The sequence below is a fragment of the Musa acuminata genome, chromosome BXJ1-11, assembly GCF_036884655.1.
Source record: "Musa acuminata AAA Group cultivar baxijiao chromosome BXJ1-11, Cavendish_Baxijiao_AAA, whole genome shotgun sequence".
Lineage (NCBI taxonomy): Eukaryota > Viridiplantae > Streptophyta > Magnoliopsida > Zingiberales > Musaceae > Musa > Musa acuminata.
In genome coordinates this window covers 9,848,792-9,866,880 of record NC_088337.1, presented here as the reverse complement: position 1 = coordinate 9,866,880, position 18,089 = coordinate 9,848,792, and the positions used below count along the sequence as shown (strand labels likewise).

General features: G+C 38.1%; 2 protein-coding genes across 7 annotated transcripts; one reads left to right on the top strand and one right to left on the bottom strand.

Annotated features, from left to right (window-relative positions):
- The first annotated feature begins 306 nt into the window (after nt 1–306).
- On the top strand, nt 307–3,549 carry LOC103971239 (NDR1/HIN1-like protein 6). The gene is made up of 2 exons (XM_009385214.3): nt 307–1,213; nt 3,301–3,549. Exons 1-2 carry the CDS (start codon nt 447–449, stop codon nt 3,314–3,316), a joined length of 783 nt encoding a protein of 260 aa, XP_009383489.2. The 5' UTR covers nt 307–446; the 3' UTR covers nt 3,317–3,549.
- Nucleotides 3,550–5,166: 1,617 nt separating this feature from the next.
- On the bottom strand, nt 5,167–17,541 carry LOC103971238 (protein SPA1-RELATED 2-like). Of its 6 annotated transcripts, none has more exons than XM_065089784.1 (8): nt 17,155–17,541; nt 14,167–15,690; nt 12,154–12,311; nt 9,763–10,681; nt 8,039–8,185; nt 7,348–7,665; nt 7,144–7,203; nt 5,167–6,894 (listed from the first exon to the last, which is right to left on the bottom strand). In XM_065089784.1, the coding sequence occupies exons 2-8, from the start codon at nt 15,637–15,639 to the stop codon at nt 6,703–6,705; spliced, it is 3,267 nt and encodes a 1,088-aa protein (XP_064945856.1). In that variant the 5' UTR covers nt 15,640–15,690; nt 17,155–17,541; the 3' UTR covers nt 5,167–6,702. The 6 variants fall into 6 exon arrangements, with proteins under 6 accessions (XP_064945856.1, XP_064945854.1, XP_064945853.1 ...); XM_065089782.1 differs by having other exon boundaries at nt 14,167–15,686; nt 17,258–17,541; XM_065089781.1 differs by lacking the exon at nt 17,155–17,541 and adding an exon at nt 16,940–17,085.
- Between the last annotated feature and the right edge of the window lie 548 nt (nt 17,542–18,089).

Sequence of the window (18,089 nt, the reverse complement as noted above, 5' to 3'; positions counted from 1 at the left end):
CCCAACTTCCCCTTCTCCCCGATATCGCCTGAGACTGGTCCTCCGCCTACCGCCGGGCGATCACGCCGGATCGCGCGAATCTTGAGGCACCTGCCTCGCTACGTTCGCATGCCACGGGAGACACGCCGCGCACTCTCCTCCTCCGCCTTCGCCTCGCTTCGCTTCTCTTCCATTGTCGCCGCTGCCCTCCGCTTTCCTTCTGTTCTGTGGGGGTTGGGGTTCCCTCTCTCATCTCAACGCACCGTGTAATGAGATCTTCACCGTTGGATTGTTCCTTCGTCCCTAAATTTCTCCCTTTTTATTTCTCTTTTTCTGCATCTGAATTATATATTATTGGATATGATCTTAAATTTTGAGGGAAAGTAAATTCCAAGAAATTATGTGGATTTATGGAGGAATGTGAATGTATTCTTTGAATTGAGGATCGAAATAGATTTTTGACGGAAATGGCGGAAGAGAAGCCTACCTCGAAGCCGGTGCTCCAGAAGCCACCGGGGTACCGTGACCCGGCAGCGGCGGCCCCCGCCACGCCGAGGCCGCCGCCCAGGCGGCAGCCGCTGCCCCCGGCGTTCCGCCAGCCCGGGAAGCCGCTCCCCCGCCAGCGCTACCGCCGCTCGCGGCGCTGCTCCTGCTGCCGCATCTGCTGTTGGGCATCCGCGGTGGCCCTCGTCGCAGCTGCGATACTCGCCGTGGTCGCCGGACTCGCGTACCTCTGGTTCCAGCCGCGGCTGCCCTCCTTCCGCCTCGAGTCCCTCAACGCCACCCAGCTTCGCGTCGCCGTCAGGCCCGACGGGACCTTCCTCGACGCCGTCACCAAGGTCGGGATCCTGGTGTCGAACCCGAACGGGAGGATCGTGGTGGAGTACGGTGACGGGAAGGCGCGGATGTCGGTGGCGGATGACGACGGCGACGTGGCGGTTGGGGAAGCGGCGATCGCGGGGTTCGAGCAGGCGAGGAGGAATCGGACGGTGGTGCGGTTCGCGGCGGCGGCGAAGGGGGTGGCGGTGGACGAGGTGGCCGGGGAGAGGATCCGGGCCGGCTTCAGGAGCAAGGAAGTGCGGTTCGTGGTGGAAGTGAGGACGAAGGTGGGGATCCGGGTGGGCGGTATGAGTACCGGTAAGGTGCCGATCCGGGTGGGGTGCGGCCCGGTGAGCTTAAAGCAGGGGGTGAGCGGTGCGACGCCGCCCAAGTGCCGCTTCTACTTGCTTAGATGGTCAGCTGCCGCTCCTCTCCTATTTACTAGTTCTCGTCACTTTCTGCGGTCATCACTCTTTGCTAAATCCATCTGCCTTCTATTTATATGCTTGTTATGAAATTCTTTGTTCTGCATTCCTAATAGTGGTTTGATTCAAGCTCATTTCATCATAATTAGTTGGTTTGATTAGTTCTACTGATTAACATGTAAAACTTAGGAGTTTGTCCTGCCATGTCACAGTGTCGGCTTAAGATATAAGGAAAATATTCTTTGTTTTAAAGAGCTGTGGCATAAAGACTTGAGAAAATGTGAATTAGTAATTAAAATCATTGGAGAATTTAAGGTCTCCATTGGCATCATTTTCATTGCTTTGCTTGACATGTGAACTTGCAATTCCCAGATAGCTTGAAACTTGGGCTTGGCATTTAGGTCTGATTGATCCGTCAATAATTTCTAGCTAAATCAGTTGCATGGTATTTTAATAGAAAATATAGAAAAGTTTTGTTTGATTGGCAGACTACCGTTGTCACTTGGATCTGATTACTTGGACTTGACATTGACTCAATCTGATCTGGATCTAAACTCTATTGGATCCTATGTCCCTTGGGTCGAGCTGGTTCCAGCAGCTGAACCTTTGACTTTTGTTTTAATTGATAGCTTAAGTCCAGAATCTTAAGATTTTCTTGGAACTTTAATGGTTTCCATGTCCTTATTCTTCCCATTAGTCTGAATGACTGGATGTTTATTCATTGTGTCTCTACCGAACTAGGACTGGATCATGTCATAGGTTTGGCGATGCTCGAGCTGTTTTTTATTAGTCCTCTACTACCCTTATCCCTGAGAGAGGTGATACTTGGGCTCGAACTCAATCCGATAACATAGCTGCCAATGGTTGGCCATTTTCATTAATTATATAAGGAGCATTGCTTGTAAAATGTAGGGTACGGATACGAAGATAAAGAAAGCAAGTCTTTATGGATTTAGGTATTCTGTCATGATAACCGCTTGTTATAACGCTGATGGATGTCTCCCTCTTCCAAAACCCTTTGTACAGGCTACGGATACATGTAGGAACTCCTTTTGAGATTTCATTTTGGAATATAGGAGTTATATTCCAGGTTAAAGCTAAGGGTAATACAGCTATTGGATGTAGCTATGTCACAAGCTTCTTAAGAAAAGTATAAAGTAAAATAGATCACTCTTCTTTTCCAAGCAACTGAACAAACCTTTACATTCAAGGAGTTTGTACCCATAGAAAATTACTTTATATGGTATATGATGTGTTTTTTGTTAAGAATAGGAATACTGTCATCAACTGGTTACCTAGAAACGTACAGCAAAGATACAATTCTACTAATTGGAAAATGACTCGGTAGGGTTGTTCGGCTCGTTCGTTGGATAGGAGTTAGAAAAGGTAGGTACGAAGCGTTGGTTGATCGAAGTATGCATTTTCTGTGGTGGTCTGTTAGTTTCTGAGGTTTCATTAGCTGCAACCATGGAACCTGTGGATGGACTGATGCTTATGGACAACCTTTTAACAATCTCAACTGATGCTGACTTATACACAATTTTTTTCTCATCAAGAGAACATCAAACTGAGATTGGATAGTATTGGGTATTGATTATGCCTAATTGATTATGCCGGGTCTAATTGATTATGCCTCAAATCAGTTGGAAATCAACATATTAAGTACTAATGTACAAAATAGTTTTCTAGCTTATATGATTTTTTCTTCTCTTGATTATTAAAAAATGTGTGCCAAATAATGAAGTAGGCAAGTTGTAAGATGCGTGACATTATATATAATATTCTGAAGTTCCATATATTTTATGATGAATGAAGTCCAGTCTTACTGGGTGTGTCCTGTACTGTTGAAGAAGGATCACTTTCATAACTACTTATGGTACATTTAATGATTGATAACATCTATTACTTTTTAGACGATATCATCTATTGTGGGTGCGCTCCCTTTTGTTTGTGTTGTCAATCTAAATATTCAGCTTCACAATGTCCTCTGATGTGTTTTGTGGGTACAATTAAAATTTTAGTCATGGATCAGTCTTATACTAGAGTTATAATTTGTTCCTCTACCTGTCGATTTCAGGATTAATTTGCATTGAGAGGGTTTTCTAGGTGTACGTCTAAAGGAGATGATGACATTTGCTGTTGCTGTATAGCAGATTTGTATTTGTTTTCCCATATATAAGCATTTGGAAGGGATCGATCTTCGAGTTCGGCTTCGACTTGCTTCGCATAAAGCTTGTATTTACACAAATGATTATGAAATACTAATTTTTTTTGTTTACTTGTATGGGACATTTGGGACTTTTTTTTTATATATAGTTTTAATGAATTTGTGTTCCTAATAAGCAGCTGATGGCAATTGTTTCTGGAGGTACATTTGAGTATATGATTATCCAAGAAAAATAAGATTTACATGAACAGCAAAATTATTTGGATACATGTTGGTATGTGAATCATGGATGTATGATCACTGACTGACCATCTGAGACTACCTTGTGGGAGTTGTGTGTGAAGAAAAATGTCTGCTACTACTACTACTATTAGAATAGTGTGTACTATAGAATCATGGTATAATGATCATGTTTTTTGTAGTTGACTTCTGTAGACTCTGCTCCTAAATATCATTCACAGATTTCTCGCTCAGGATTCTGTAAGGGTTAGACTCCGATCATTATCAAAATGATCATTAGGGTTTGAGGTTGAAGTGCTAACCACTACAACTGTGTCTTTGGAATTGAATCGGAACCATCAGTTTTGAGAATCAAAACATGATCAATGCTAATAAAAGAAAGATAATTCCCAATGTATTAATCATATGTTATGTAAAATTATAAGTATTTGTATGATGAAATATCTTACAATTTAGTCTCGTCTAAATCCAGTTAAATGTCTATCAAATAACAATAAAAATTAAATTGCTTTTACGTAAACAACAATGAATGTGATGAGTACATGGTAACTATAGAGTCAATCATATGGTGATGGTACGACTCGCATGCATGAAAATGATTGGATAACCACGTGACCCAATCTTATCACACCATTGGTACGTGGCTGACACGCCATTGTCCTAATGCCAGTAGAGTGTCACATTGACATTGGTGTCCATGTCATGACAGTCATCACACTGCCACTACATCTTTATCATTAGGATGTCACAGTATTTTTATGAGATGTCATATCGATGATGGTGCAACAACATCCGTATGTTAGTGATGTGGCAACCGTGTAATGTGCGCGTCACATTATATTAGCGTATGGTTGCCACAGTGTCAAGTTACCGCTACCATATCATCGTCATGTGGCTGTCACATCATTATCTTATTGAGACATTTGACGTCTCCTTTGTTAAGAAAATATTCGTATACGGGAGAAATAAACATTAAAGTTCAAAAAAAATAAAAGAATAATCTGAAATTCCTAAGTATGGATAAAATCAGATGACAGACATATTTGAATAAATCCATAATTTAATAGGAAGCTCACTATTCATAGTTTCTTTTTTATTATTAATAACTCTTTAAAAAATAAATAAAATATTATTTTACTATTTACAACTACTTTATTATCAATTTTATTATTATTCTTTTCCTCCCCCCCACCCCCCCCCCCCCCCCCCCCCTTTTTACCAAATTTATTACCAAATTTTAATATGAGTGTAAATAATATGAGTGTAAATAATAATGAGTGTAAATATGAGTGTAAATAATAAAAAAGGATTACAAAAAATAATCTCCTTTAATAAGCATAAGTCCGATCAATTTGGTTCAAACAATTAAAAGCATACTAAAACAAAAATATTTTCATATTTATATTAAGTAGGCCAAAGAACATATTTGCCACAACCCTAAAAGAGCTAATCTTTCCTTTGTATTATCATATATCTTTTTAATTTTACACTGGTGAGCGGTGTTTGTTCAACTAAAACACACATCAGACCATAGACTGAAAGGAATGAAGAGGGCATATACTTCTCTTTTGATGCTTTACATGTCATAAGTCAGTTGTTCATTCTAGGGTTCTTAGAATTCCTACCTCTCCTTGGAATGCTTTCCTCAGCTAAGTTGACACCACAATCAACATTTGGGAGCAAAGATAACATTTTTGGAGGTTAAAGATAAGATTTTAAAAAAAAAAAAAAAGGCTGATCCACTGCATGAGATTCCTTCCATGAGAGTTTTGAGAAGAATTAATGTCAGAAATTTTATCCATAAAAGCAAAGTGAAAAAGAGAGTGAGGCCAGCCCTGTCTTTCTCATCTTGCAATGGCAAGTTCTGGTGATGTCTCCTTCCACTCCCTGATAGAATGTAATGATTCAAGATGACTGAAGTTTGGCTGCCCTGCAGGTTCCAACTCTATCATACAATCAAGTTGAGGATGATGTGATTCTGATGTGAAACTAATAACCAGTTCATCATAAACACATTTCTTGATGCACAATCACACCCACGAAATATTGCTGTTGCACCTTGATTGGATCTGCACTGGTCGGTGTCGCAATGAACGATGTGCCGGAAAAATCTTGTTCAAAGCATATATAGCCTTCTTCTTGTTCATAACATTAGTGAGCATGGAAGCAAACCCTTGTTTGATCCCCAGACACAGTACTAACCTTGACTATGCTTTCAGTAACTGCAGCTGCTGGTGGAGGCTGAGGAAGGGTGGTTTGTGGTGAAAAGTATGAAAAAGAGAGAAAAAACAGTTCATTCATGCAAGCATAATCTCCATGAGGATAATTGTACAAAACATGCAAAACTTTCCTGTAAATTTTCTCCAACTGATTTCGATGAAAATTCATGTTGTTTTCATTGCTGAATATACACACAACCTGTAAAACTGCAGATCTTGCATCTGCCTCACCATCCAGATGTCAAAAGCTTTACATTCACCAGAAACAAACCAACTGAGCTTTCATGTACTTGTTCTTGATTGACAAAAACTTTGATGATTGAAGTCCTGTTACTTAGGAACACTTCCTTTTAAACAGGGGTAGAGCCACAAGGGAAAAAGCCAAGCAAATGGCCTTTTACTTTGTCTGCTTGCTTCCGTAATTGCACTGTCCAACAGTACTTTGTTTAGCTCAGAGCACACCAATTCGTAGCATATCTTTGTAGTTGGGGAAGCTAGCTAGCTGCTCCTAAAAGATGGAGTAGGGGCTCCAGTTCACAGTTTAAGTTAATAGACCAGCTTGCTGATGTAAAAAAGATGACACAAAACCGACAATTTCTGAGTAAGACATTCCGGCTTCTATAAGCTCAAAAAGCTATTGAGACATGGTGAGAACTGCAACATTCACATATACTGATAACCTCATTATGTCAATGCCCGATTTTGATTGGTCACAAGGTAGAGGCTGCTTGAAGCAAGGTTAACACCAAGATTTGCAGCAATTTTGGCTGATCCAGGGATTTCAAATCAGCATCTGCTACTGAATTTTGAAGAAACAATGAAGTGATCTTGCTTTCTCCAAGTTTCTCTTATTCTAGACCATTTGCAACAACTTTATGCAGCCACTGGAATTTGCAGCAAGAGCCATATTTGATGTTCTTTTCCAGCAGACACTCGAAACAAACTGTCCGTTATCATCAGCAATTTCATGGCCAGTAATAGGGTCAATATACCCAAACTTGTGTGATGTTATTGGCATTGGAAAAGTTTTCTGATATGCATACACCTACATTAACAAAATCAAAAAGTTAGAAGAGGTTGTTAGGAAACACACATTCTGTTGCACAATATTTAGTTCTATGTATGAGCAATTTTAGTAAATTCGACAATTAGTTGCTGGCAAAAACTATAATGGTCTTTTGTATGAGTTGCCGGTAGACACACTGAGACATTTAAATGTCTGCATGATGCTAGATCATCTGTGAAAGTTATAAAAAGTTCAAGGTACCAAATGAATATGAAATTGTATACTCACTTCATTAGTTTCGGAACCACATAAAACGTACCCATCACAAACAGATAAGCCTACAAAGTTCTGCATTTCAAGAGAACAGTACATTATAACTAAATATAAAAAAGCTGCAGACAAATAAAAAGTTAATTACACCCCAAAAGTAATTAAACAGTAGGAAATGTAAGTGGTATTTGGTAGGTAAAAACTAGAAAGCAAGCTGAAAACCTTCTCATTAGTATGACCAGTCATGGTCAAGCTACAGGCATTTGTGGACAAACCAGATGCAGTTGTCTTCTTGAGATCCCAAAGCTTTAAGGTATTATCAGTAGATGCAGATACAATGGTATCACAATCTAGAAATTTGATGTAGCTTACAGTCTTTCCATGGCCAGCCAAAGTACACCAGGGAATCCTGGTATTACGTAGATCATAGCAGTAAATTCGGTAATCAGCAGAACCAAAGCCCAGTAGATGAGACGAATGTGATGAGAACTGTACACAGCATACATTGGCAACATTCTTGATAGTCTTGATGCAATTTTTCTGCAAGTTGGATATATTACATCAATTTTCACTTGAAGAACAGAGAAAACAGCCATGACATGCTGATTTTAAAAACAATAGAATGTGCTGGAGCATTATTAATTTATCACACTACTTTGCAAACTTAGCTTATTTTGAATAACAAGTATGATTTACACACATCATGAGATAAAAACAGGACAGATCATGTCACCATATCACTGACTAGTTTAGAAGGATGTTAACAAAAGGATCTTGGACAAGCAACAATCAATTTTATGGCATGCTAAACATAATTTTGGTTTTGTTTTATTCCATTAGAAGAAGTATTTAATATTCAATTAAACAAAGCTAAAGAATACTTAAATATAAAAATGTGATTAAGAGATCGCACTTCATGAATGCTCCAAAGTTTCACAGAGCAATCATCACTTCCACTTGCGAGCTTAGTTGGAGCTTCTGATGAAAAATCAACAGACCATGCCCTTTTTTGGTGCTCAGAGTACCGATGAAATCCTTGACCAGTGCTAGCATCCCATAACTTCAAAAAAACACTGGAGTCAATTTTAAAAAAATTACAAGAAAAGCTAGTCATATCAGAAAGCATGAAATCCTTATGTGCATACTTAATCTTTTATGAGTTGACATGATTTTAAATGAAAGTATATTGATTCTCTAAGGAAACATGAGACTTCAATTTCATGGTTTTGGATATGAAGTGTGGCAGGTGAGATGGAAAAATTGAGCAATATTTAAATGAAGAACCTAAGTATTTGCAAAATGTAGGAGGCTAAATTATGCAATATCCACTATGTATATGTCATACTCATGAAAACAATGAGATGAACATAAGGGTCCGTAACTAATAAAAAGGAGAAAGAAATTTTGTACAATATAAAATGAACATATCAAATAAAAAGAAGAAAGAAACAGAAAAACTGTGGAATCAAGAAGGTCAATAAACCATTGGCTACCATACCATTTGAAACGGTATGAAACGAGTGGTATGCACCGGTCCGAGAGTGGGCCGGTACATGAACCGCCCTCATGTTAGGCGATCCGGTCCAACTAAGGGAAAAAAACCTAAAACATCATTAGGCCCGGTCTAACTCAGTATTTAAAAAACATAGCAATTAGGGTTCACGAATATGAGCCCTCTTCTTGCCGCTGTCCTCTTCTTGTGATGTCGCTGCCGCCACCACTGCTGTTTGACGTTGCCGCACCTCTTCTCCTTCATCTCCTTTTCGTTCTTCTTCTTCTTCCTTTTCTCCTCCACTGCTTCCTCTTTTTTCTTCTTCCTTCTCCTTCTCCACTGCTTCCCCTTTTTCCTTCTGCTTCCTTCTCCATCCTAATCTTGCTTCTTCCACCTCTTCCTCCATTGCTTCCCTTCTTCCTTCCTCTTCTTCCACCATCCCTTCCTTTTCTCCTTTTTCCTCCTCTCTAAAACATTAGCATATACCCGTATGTACTGACCAGTAACGATTGGTATGTACCGGTCCAACCAGATCACTGAAATGGATCCAGTACCCAAAACGTTGATCCTTAAAAAGCACCAATTGCACATACAATTTCAGTATAATTAATTATCTTATACTAACCTATGAGACCAACATTGAATAACTAAGCAAGAACATTGAAAATAAGTCAATATTCTCATTGGAATGTAAGGCAAAAAAGAGCAGCCCAATACACGAGTCACGGGGTGCTCACTAATGTAGAGTCTAGAGAGAATTAATATTTATGGAATTTTACCATTACAATAAAGAGGTTATTTCCATGATTCAAACCCTTTACATTTACGTTGCAAAGGAGTAACCTTACCAGATGCCAAAATCACCATCATCAAACCTTGCACTGGTGCAAGATTGTAATACATAGGTTTATCTAAATTTAATCAATCTAATTATAACCTGATCCTCTACGGATGACCCTTTTAATCTAAATTCCACATTAACCGATTCATACAGCCAATGTTCAATTGTAAAGGCAACCAAATACAACAACATCAATCAGAATAAGCAGTTCGGAAAAAAATAGTGATCAAAAGAGTGATTGATCACAGTATTCGATGTGATGAGGAGAGTACAACGAGAAAACAAATGCACTGTGAATACACACCTGAACCACACCACCATAATCTGTTGAGGCTAAATAGTTCCTGATGTAGCCATTCCAACAAACACAACTGTGCTTTGATTTACTCGGCATCTCAATTACTGGATAATGAATGTCAACAGTAGAATTTATAAGAGCACCAAACTCAAATACTTTAATTTTTTTTGACGCTCCAGCAGCAGCAAAGTATTCTTCGTTCTGGTCAAAGCTCAAAGAGCAGATGACATTTGCAGAGTTGAGAATATTTGTATATCTTAAACTTCCATGAACTTCAAATCTTTTATAACGAGCATACTTGCGTAAACCTTCAAAGAAGGATCCTCGTTGGTCAGAAGGCTCCTTTTCCATATACGAGGGACTTGCATCATTTTTAGCTGAACATAATTGATTTTTGAGCCTTAGAACATCTATATCTTGGCGAACTATTGAGCTGATATCAGGATGCTCAGATTTAGAGCTCATGGAAAAGTATGCAGTTTCAAGTAGACCAAAGTTCTTCATTGTTGAGATTATTCCATCTGTGCTCATTGCGGACAATCCAGATCTTAAATTCATATGTAGTGGTTCTTTGCAAGTGTATGCACCTAACATATCAGCAGAATTTGTCTGCAAGAACCAATCTTTATGAACATGTTCTGTTGAGAAGTGCCTGCTTTTTATTTCTTCTAGGTCTGCTTTGACGCAACCAAGGTCTTCCATCAGCTTGGCAGTCTGCTTGTCTTTCTTTTCTTTTAATGCTAATAGAAAATGCAACAACAAATCTGCTTTTGAAAGTTCGCAATCAACAGATGTGGATAATTGCTCCATAATTGATGCTTCTCTATCTTTACGAAATATGTCACATAGCAGAATATCACTGTCATCCACATTAAAAAAAGCTTTATAAAAAAGTTGCTTCTTGAACATTGTCCTGTATAAGTTTCTCCAATGGATAAAGATACTTATTATTATAGCAGAGAAGAAATATTTCAAATTAACAATCATATATTCTTTCATGAATAAATTATAAGAATAAGCAAAACCAAATCAAGCACCAGCAGAATATGAAATACATATAATGACTTAAAATAATGATGTCTATTATGACTAGTGAGGCTAGTGTTTCTTATATAGATTTGAGGTCATGGTTTCTTATTACTATTGCTCTATAGCCTACTAGAAGACCACCACAACCTTCTATAAAGATTGTAATAGACATTTGCAGGCATCTGAGAGATTCAACATGCTAATGTTGAGACTTGATGCAGTACTGTGGGCAGATGTGCAAACGAGTACAATAGAGAAGATTACTTGGAGAGTCTTGATTGCAAGTATGAAAGTTGGTGTAGATGAGGCAAATAGGTCAGATTTGATAGAATTTGTGTGTCAATACTACCAATATCTGTTGGTCATGCAACGATGTTCCATCAGGTAGATGAACCCTAGAATACTTCCCCAACAGGAAAAGACCCAACTCTGTTTGGTACTACACCAAAAGCATTGGAAAAAAGGTACATAAAACCTTTTGGGCTAAATGTATTTCAGGTGATCATTAAAGAAACTAGGATATGCCTGGATGAAGGAAGGTGGAAATCTTACGCATGGAACAAAAAGATATGTTGACACCACGCAACCGATGTCAGTCAGTAAGCTGCATGGTAATACTGTCCTAATGTATGTCAACAGTCTACACAGGAATGCTAATAGAAACATATAACAAAAGTATAATATTTCCTTCATTAAGGGTAAAGTATGTGGATAAAATTAATCTGAAGATCTTAACAATTACTGTCTTTAGAATGTCCTGTTGTTCCAGTCTGCCAAAGGCTTGATGATCAAACACTACCGGTGGAAAAAAAATGAAGAACATACAAGAACAAAACCCTTTAAGATAGTTCTTAATAGATATTTTCTGTTAAGCCCTTCAGGGGTTCATGATCTCAACAATGACAAAAATACAATTTCCGTTACCTAAATCATCAAAAACTTTGATAGCTCTTCCCAAAAGTGAAAGAATATTATTAAACTTTATGAGAGTTAGGATGTTATCAAAGTGAAAGCAAAATGATGTCACAAGAATTTCATCAATAGTCACAGAACTTCCAATTATGATCTCCAGCAAGTAGCTACCCTGTAACCGGGAACAGCCTAAGCTTTTTACACCCATTACTCTCCAATGTTAACCAAATATGAGTATGAGCCTTAAAGAATAGGCATGCTTGCAATAAAGACTTCCAAAATAGACTAGTAAATTGCTCCCTACATAAAAACCTAACAGAAAAATAAACCAAACAAGGGCATTTCTAGAAGATAGAATTCCTCTTGAGGAATTTGTTAGAATTCTTGACACAATATCCAGGGCCTACAGATACGAAGAAGCACATTCCATAGGATATATTACTGGCAAATGATTACCTTATTTTTGGCCTGGAAGAAGGGTCTGGATGAAGCATCCAGAGACAGATGCCAGCCTCCTTGGGATGTTCTGATAAAAAACTTGGTGGAAGAATTCGATGATGCAGATTAGACATTGCAACACAATGGGCTTTCTGTGATTCAAAATGGCAGAAGAGCTGAAGAGTATTATAGCATATGTTAGTATAGTATGTGCTAGGTAGCAGGCAACACCAAAAAGTAAGGTAGAAGGCATCACAGTAGCAGAGAGTCACACTATTGTGCTGCAGCCAGTTGCTGCAAATTGGCAATTGTTGACAAATCAATTTAAGAATAAAAAAATTAATAGAAGGCCAGATTATTCTAGTTGCTTTTCAAGTCTAAATATATGGAGGGGTCACATTTTTCAAGCATAGTGCTCTCTACAAGGGCAGATTCAACTTGGATCAAAATATAACCCAACCTATATTTTTCTCAAAAACAAAGGAATTCAATCCTGCCCCACATGCTTGTTGTATAAATTATTTCCTAAAAAACTTGATATGATAATACGTCAGCTTGGCTTCTTACTGAGCATAGGTTTTCTTACTAAGCCTCAAATCAATTCGGACAACCTAATTAAATGCTACGAAGAAAATAAACCAATGAAAAGACTGTCATGCTAACTTGTGTGAAGTGTGAACCCTACTAGTTGGCATGTTTTGCGCTAACATAGTAACAATACCGTTGCCCTCCAAATGTGGAGTTTGAGTATGGATGAATTTGATGATATTGTTTTCCTTTGTCTTTTCAGATCTTGTGGAACATTGAACTAATTTCAGGGGTTTTCTCTCAATAATGAAGCCCTTCAATATATATCATCATTCATTGCAACCCTCCCGGTTGCCTAAAAATGGTCCTTTTATAAATGTATGGCGGAATAGGAAATAAATAGTAGAATAAGCAAAACAAGATAAGATCTTTCCCCCACTTCTCCCTTTTTATCTTTTTCCCACTTTCTAGCACCAGCATAGCATTAGTGTGAAACATATTTTGCAGACACTCCCAAAGAATGCACTTGAGAACTCCCATTTGACAAATCTCAAAGATTCTAATTCTTGACTTATAGGTATGGTTTGTTTTTCCATACACATTACATGATGCTGTCATATTAATTATGTATACACCTATATATCAAATGACAGATACTTTTCCTCCTCTAAAAAAAATTGGACCCAACTATTTAAAAAGTGAAAAATATGAAAATTAGAGTTATGCATAATAATTTGGTTGTGAATAGGTATTTATTAGGAATTTTAATACCTTCTTGATTAAAGATGATCTTTGAACTAGATGTTGTCAAACCCTAAGTGGAAGGTGAAACTGATCTTTGTTGACTCAGATATTACTTTGATAATGTGACTATCTATGATCCTCACTTTACAATTCAAATTTAGCACCTTATAGGATGAAAGGTCATTTTCTTACCTGCCAAATGATTTATTCACGTATTACAATGTCTTCTATGCATGCAAATGTGTAATCAATACATGGACAAGTCATAAATGAATCTTGCAGTAAAGATTAAAAAAGGCCTTGTGATTCATAAGACAATATGCTTCAGAAGTTCTCACTGTCTATAAACATATTTGAGAATGTGACTATATATGACCCTCACTTTAGAAGGAAAATTTAGCTTCTTATAGCACAAATGTCATTTTCTTAGCTGCCAAATGACCTATTACTATGTCCTCTAGGCATGCAAATGTGTAATCAATATGTGGACAAGTCATAAATGAATATTGCAGTAAAGATTAAAAAAATCCTGGCCTTGCAGATTCATAAGCACAACATGCATCAGAAGTTCTCGTTGTCTATAAACATAATTGAACTATGTAATTCAAAATACATGGTAATGATCCAATTTCTGCTGCATTTATGTATTATAAGGAAAACCTGCCCTTCAGTATATGCTGGTCAGCCATTTGACCAATGATAAAGATAGAAATGGTCAAAAAATTTCTATATAGTAGTCTAGTAAAACGCCTGTCTTACCTCAAAAAGAAGAACCCCAAGACTGTAGATATTTGATGAAGAAGAGCAGGAACCCTCATTTAGCTCCTCAGGACTAGCATACCACCTCTCCTCCAATTTCAGAACATCGGACACTGCATAATGGCCACCAGAAGATAACTCCAAAATTACAGGAAAATTATGGGACTTGGATGCTCCACCAGTTTGCAGCCTGCCCGAAACTTCACAGATAGAATTTTCAATTTGAAAATTTTGTGGGTCAAACTCTTTACCGACTTCTCCTTTTAAGACACCAGTATGGCTTGGAGATATGAATTGCTCACACACTTTCTGATGCTTAGTTAATAGAGTTTCATTGAACTCTCTTCCGTCTACCAAGTTCCATCTCCTTTTTAAAGAGTTCTTCAAATTCAAATGATCCACATCTGGCTCTCTTTTGCCTTCTAACAGTTCCATTTGACCTTGGGGAATGAGTGGGCCTACATATTTAACTTGTTTTGATTGCAACATAACAAAATGTGATGGACATAAATGCTTCAGAATAAATCCTTGAGAATGCAAGCTACTAATGAGATCCACGATCAGCTTGAACATGTGCAGTCTCTCCACTTTATTTAAGCTGCTTTGAGGTTTAAGGAAACTTCTTAAGCTAATTCCTTCTTCATGAATTCCCAATAAACTCTCACCGATGGTAGCAAGTGGAGACAAGCAATAAGATTTAACACAGGATCTTTGGAAACCAACAGGAGCTGTCTGTGCTGTCAATTGATCATTTTGATCAGCATAAGTTTGAAAATTAACATCATCTGGACATCTCGATGCAACTCCCTTCCCTTTCAATGCATTCGTGACTGAGAACAGTTCAAATCCAGAGTCTTGCGGGTTGCAATCTTGTGCAGCACCAGTATAGTCTATAAATGCATGATTGTCTGAGAGAATGTATTTGTCACCGAGACCAGATAATTCTGAAAAATTCTGACCAAATTGTCTGCTTAAAGGAGGCGTCTGGATGCTGACTTGGGGCAAAAAGGAATTGCCAGCATCCACTTGTTTAGTGAATGTTGGTGAATTTTCAGATAACAAAGATCTTGTTCTATACAACATTTCTTTCGAGTCCTCTTGTGGGAAATCTTCCTCACTGTGGTAGCAACCAACTACAGACAGGCTTCGGCTCTTGTAGTTTCTCAGGGTCAATTCTTTGACCATGTCTCGATGGTAGTTTGAAGGTGGGTTGTTGTATGATGATTCATACCTATATAGTGATTCCGAATCACAGTGAACACTTTGACTAACCAACGATTCCAAGTTAAACTCAGTAGACCTCAAACGAGAAATGTGCTCAGACCAATTGATCACCGGAATAGTTGCCGGAGGAGGTGATTCAAGTAAATTGTAACTTCTGGTTTGCTCTGATAGGTGATCATTTTCTTTGAACTGCAGAGGATCTACTTCTAAACTATCCATAGAGTAGTTAATGTCAGTCGTGCCCTCCATCGGTCCAAATATGCTTCTTCCAGTCAAAAAAGTTGTAAGCCAATTGGCTCCCTAAAATAAAAAAGAAGATTTGCTTACTTACAGAAGCACAGTTCAATTGCAAACAGTATCTTGAAATGTACAGCTTCATCCACAACACAGAAATAAACAGTAAAGTGAACATCAGTCGACCTTCATCCACAATGTATGTTTTATATTAGTTTCTGAACCTGTTCCAAGGTCCTATTTTAAACAGTCAGACCAAGCATACCAAGAAATCACAGGTGACCTCAACAAGTTCTACATAGTGAGTAGGTTCATTCAGCATAGTCCACTCTTAACAATCAAGAGTCTCAATGAAAACAATCAGGGGGGATTGGTTGGATGAGGGAGAGGACCTTACCAATTCTAGCTGCTGGAATCTTATAGCACTTATTGTCTACTGTCTTTGGTTTATCTGGTTGGCCCAAAGTGAGACGCCCTTAAAGTTGCTAAGAGTCACCCAATCTCTATTATCATCAGAACTGCATCTTATGCTACATGCTGTAAACCCTTTAATCTGTCTGAAGGTTGTTTAGTGAGAAATCAGATCCTTGTAACTGGGTCTAAGCCTGAGTTAGGATGGTATAAACTTAACACTGATGATTCTTTTGCTGTGCAGGATGGAGATGGAGGAGCTGGTTTTGAGATTAGAGTTTGTAAGCTGGCAGGATGCACCTTGCACCTTTCTTCCTGGAATCAATAATCTCAAAGCTGGGTATACTGGTAATCAAAGAAGGAATGGATCATGCTCTACAAGAAGGAATCTCTAATCTAGTGGTTAAATCAGACGCAAAGACTCTTATCAAAATTCTGAATTTAAAGGAAGAACCTCCTTGGAATCTGATCATGTGTGTAAAATGAATTTTTGGCTTAGCTCAATGTTTCCAAGCTTGCAAATTTTGTCACGTCTTTCGTGAGGGAAACCATAGTGCCAACTGGTTTGCTGGCACTATGGTTTCTAAATCCTCCTGTGTTTGTTGGCATGACTGGCCAGCGGATCTGGCTACTTCTTGTGCTCCGAGGAGCATGGTAATCCTGTTTTAGATTTTTGAAGTAACAGATCTTTTCTTTTCCGAAGAAAAAACAACATAGATAGAAAAGAACAACATTTTGTTCACGAATATCTCATTTTGGACCTTCTTTCAGCAAACTATGATCGATAAACAACAAACACCGCTAGATAGCAATCTAAAACAATAAGATTTATTTGGGTTTCCGACAACGGGCATCACCACAAAGGATCCAATTGGAAACAGAAGGCATTATCAGACGATATTACCATCCACAAACAGAAGGCATTATCAGGTTTCCAACATCGGACGAAATGTCTCCATCCACATTTCATCTCTAGATCAGTAAACCAAACAAAACCTACAAATCGCAGACATCTAAATCAAAAAAAGCAAAGCAAAGCAAAACCCAAACTTTCTCGTCGACAAGCAATCAAAATCCAAACTTGATAACACCAAACCGAATAAGAAATCATGTCTCCACCTCTAACCCAGAAGCACCAGTTAAAATACTCTAACAAGTAAAAGGCCGGGTCAAGAACCGCACGACACCAGCAAGAACCGGAAGAGCCACGGCACAGGGGAACTTGCCTTAAAGGGAAATAGGCCTGGCCCCTCGAGCCCCTCCACCCCTCGGGAGCATCGAGTACGATACCCGCAGCAGACAAAGCGCGCCGCGTTCGCGTCACTTGTGATTCCTCACGTTTAATAGTCTCATCGATACTTTACCCGGGTCGATTTCGTGACCATATCATAATCATATATGTCGATGGAGGACTCAGGAGAGAAGGTGGGGAGAGGAAGAAGGCAGGAGAGAAGATATTATCGGAATGCTCATGCTGAGGGGATCAAAACCCGACCATGTAACGTGGACAAGTTGCAGACCAGTCCTTGTAGGTATGTTTATTGACACACATAAATTGGGTTGGAGAGGGAAGCTTGTGGTGGTGGCTGCTAATGAATGCCCAGTCTTTTAATTCTCTTTCAACAATTAGAAATATTAGCTTCATATAATACGTATGATAAGGAGAGATTGCCGGAATAATAATAATAATAATAATAATAATAATAATAATAATAATAATAATAATAATTGGTTTTGTGTTTTTTCCCCTTATCTTTTAAAATCACCAAAAATAAAACTCCGGCTTAATTACAGTTTACTGCTTTGAGAACAGGTGATAATATGAAATAGTTTATTTTTTTGTTAAAATTTTAAAAAGATATTTTGGAAGGCCTAAAAATGAATGCATAAATGAAGTTGTTTACTTCCACATAATATTTATGCTTTGTTCTATTTAAATTATATTAGAATCAAATATTGTTTAAAATATAAATTTCTAAATTTTATGTTGATATTTTTTTAAACTATTTATATAATTTTATGATAATTTATATGAAAATATGAAATTTATATCC

What these genes read in the sequence shown, in the direction of transcription:
- LOC103971239 (XM_009385214.3), top strand. Translation starts at nt 447, where the DNA reads ATGGCGGAAGAGAAGCCTACCTCGAAGCCGGTGCTCCAGAAGCCACCG.
- LOC103971238 (XM_065089781.1), bottom strand. Translation starts at nt 17,005, where the DNA reads ATGAAATGTGGATGGAGACATTTCGTCCGATGTTGGAAACCTGATAAT. An exon ending in ATGCCTTCTGTTTGTGGATG is followed by an intron (nt 15,691 to 16,939) that starts GTAATATCGTCT and finishes TTTTTATTTTAG; the next exon opens with GGAGCCAATTGGCTTACAAC. An exon ending in AACTTTGGAGCATTCATGAA is followed by an intron (nt 7,666 to 8,038) that starts GTGCGATCTCTT and finishes TCCAACTTGCAG; the next exon opens with AAAAATTGCATCAAGACTAT.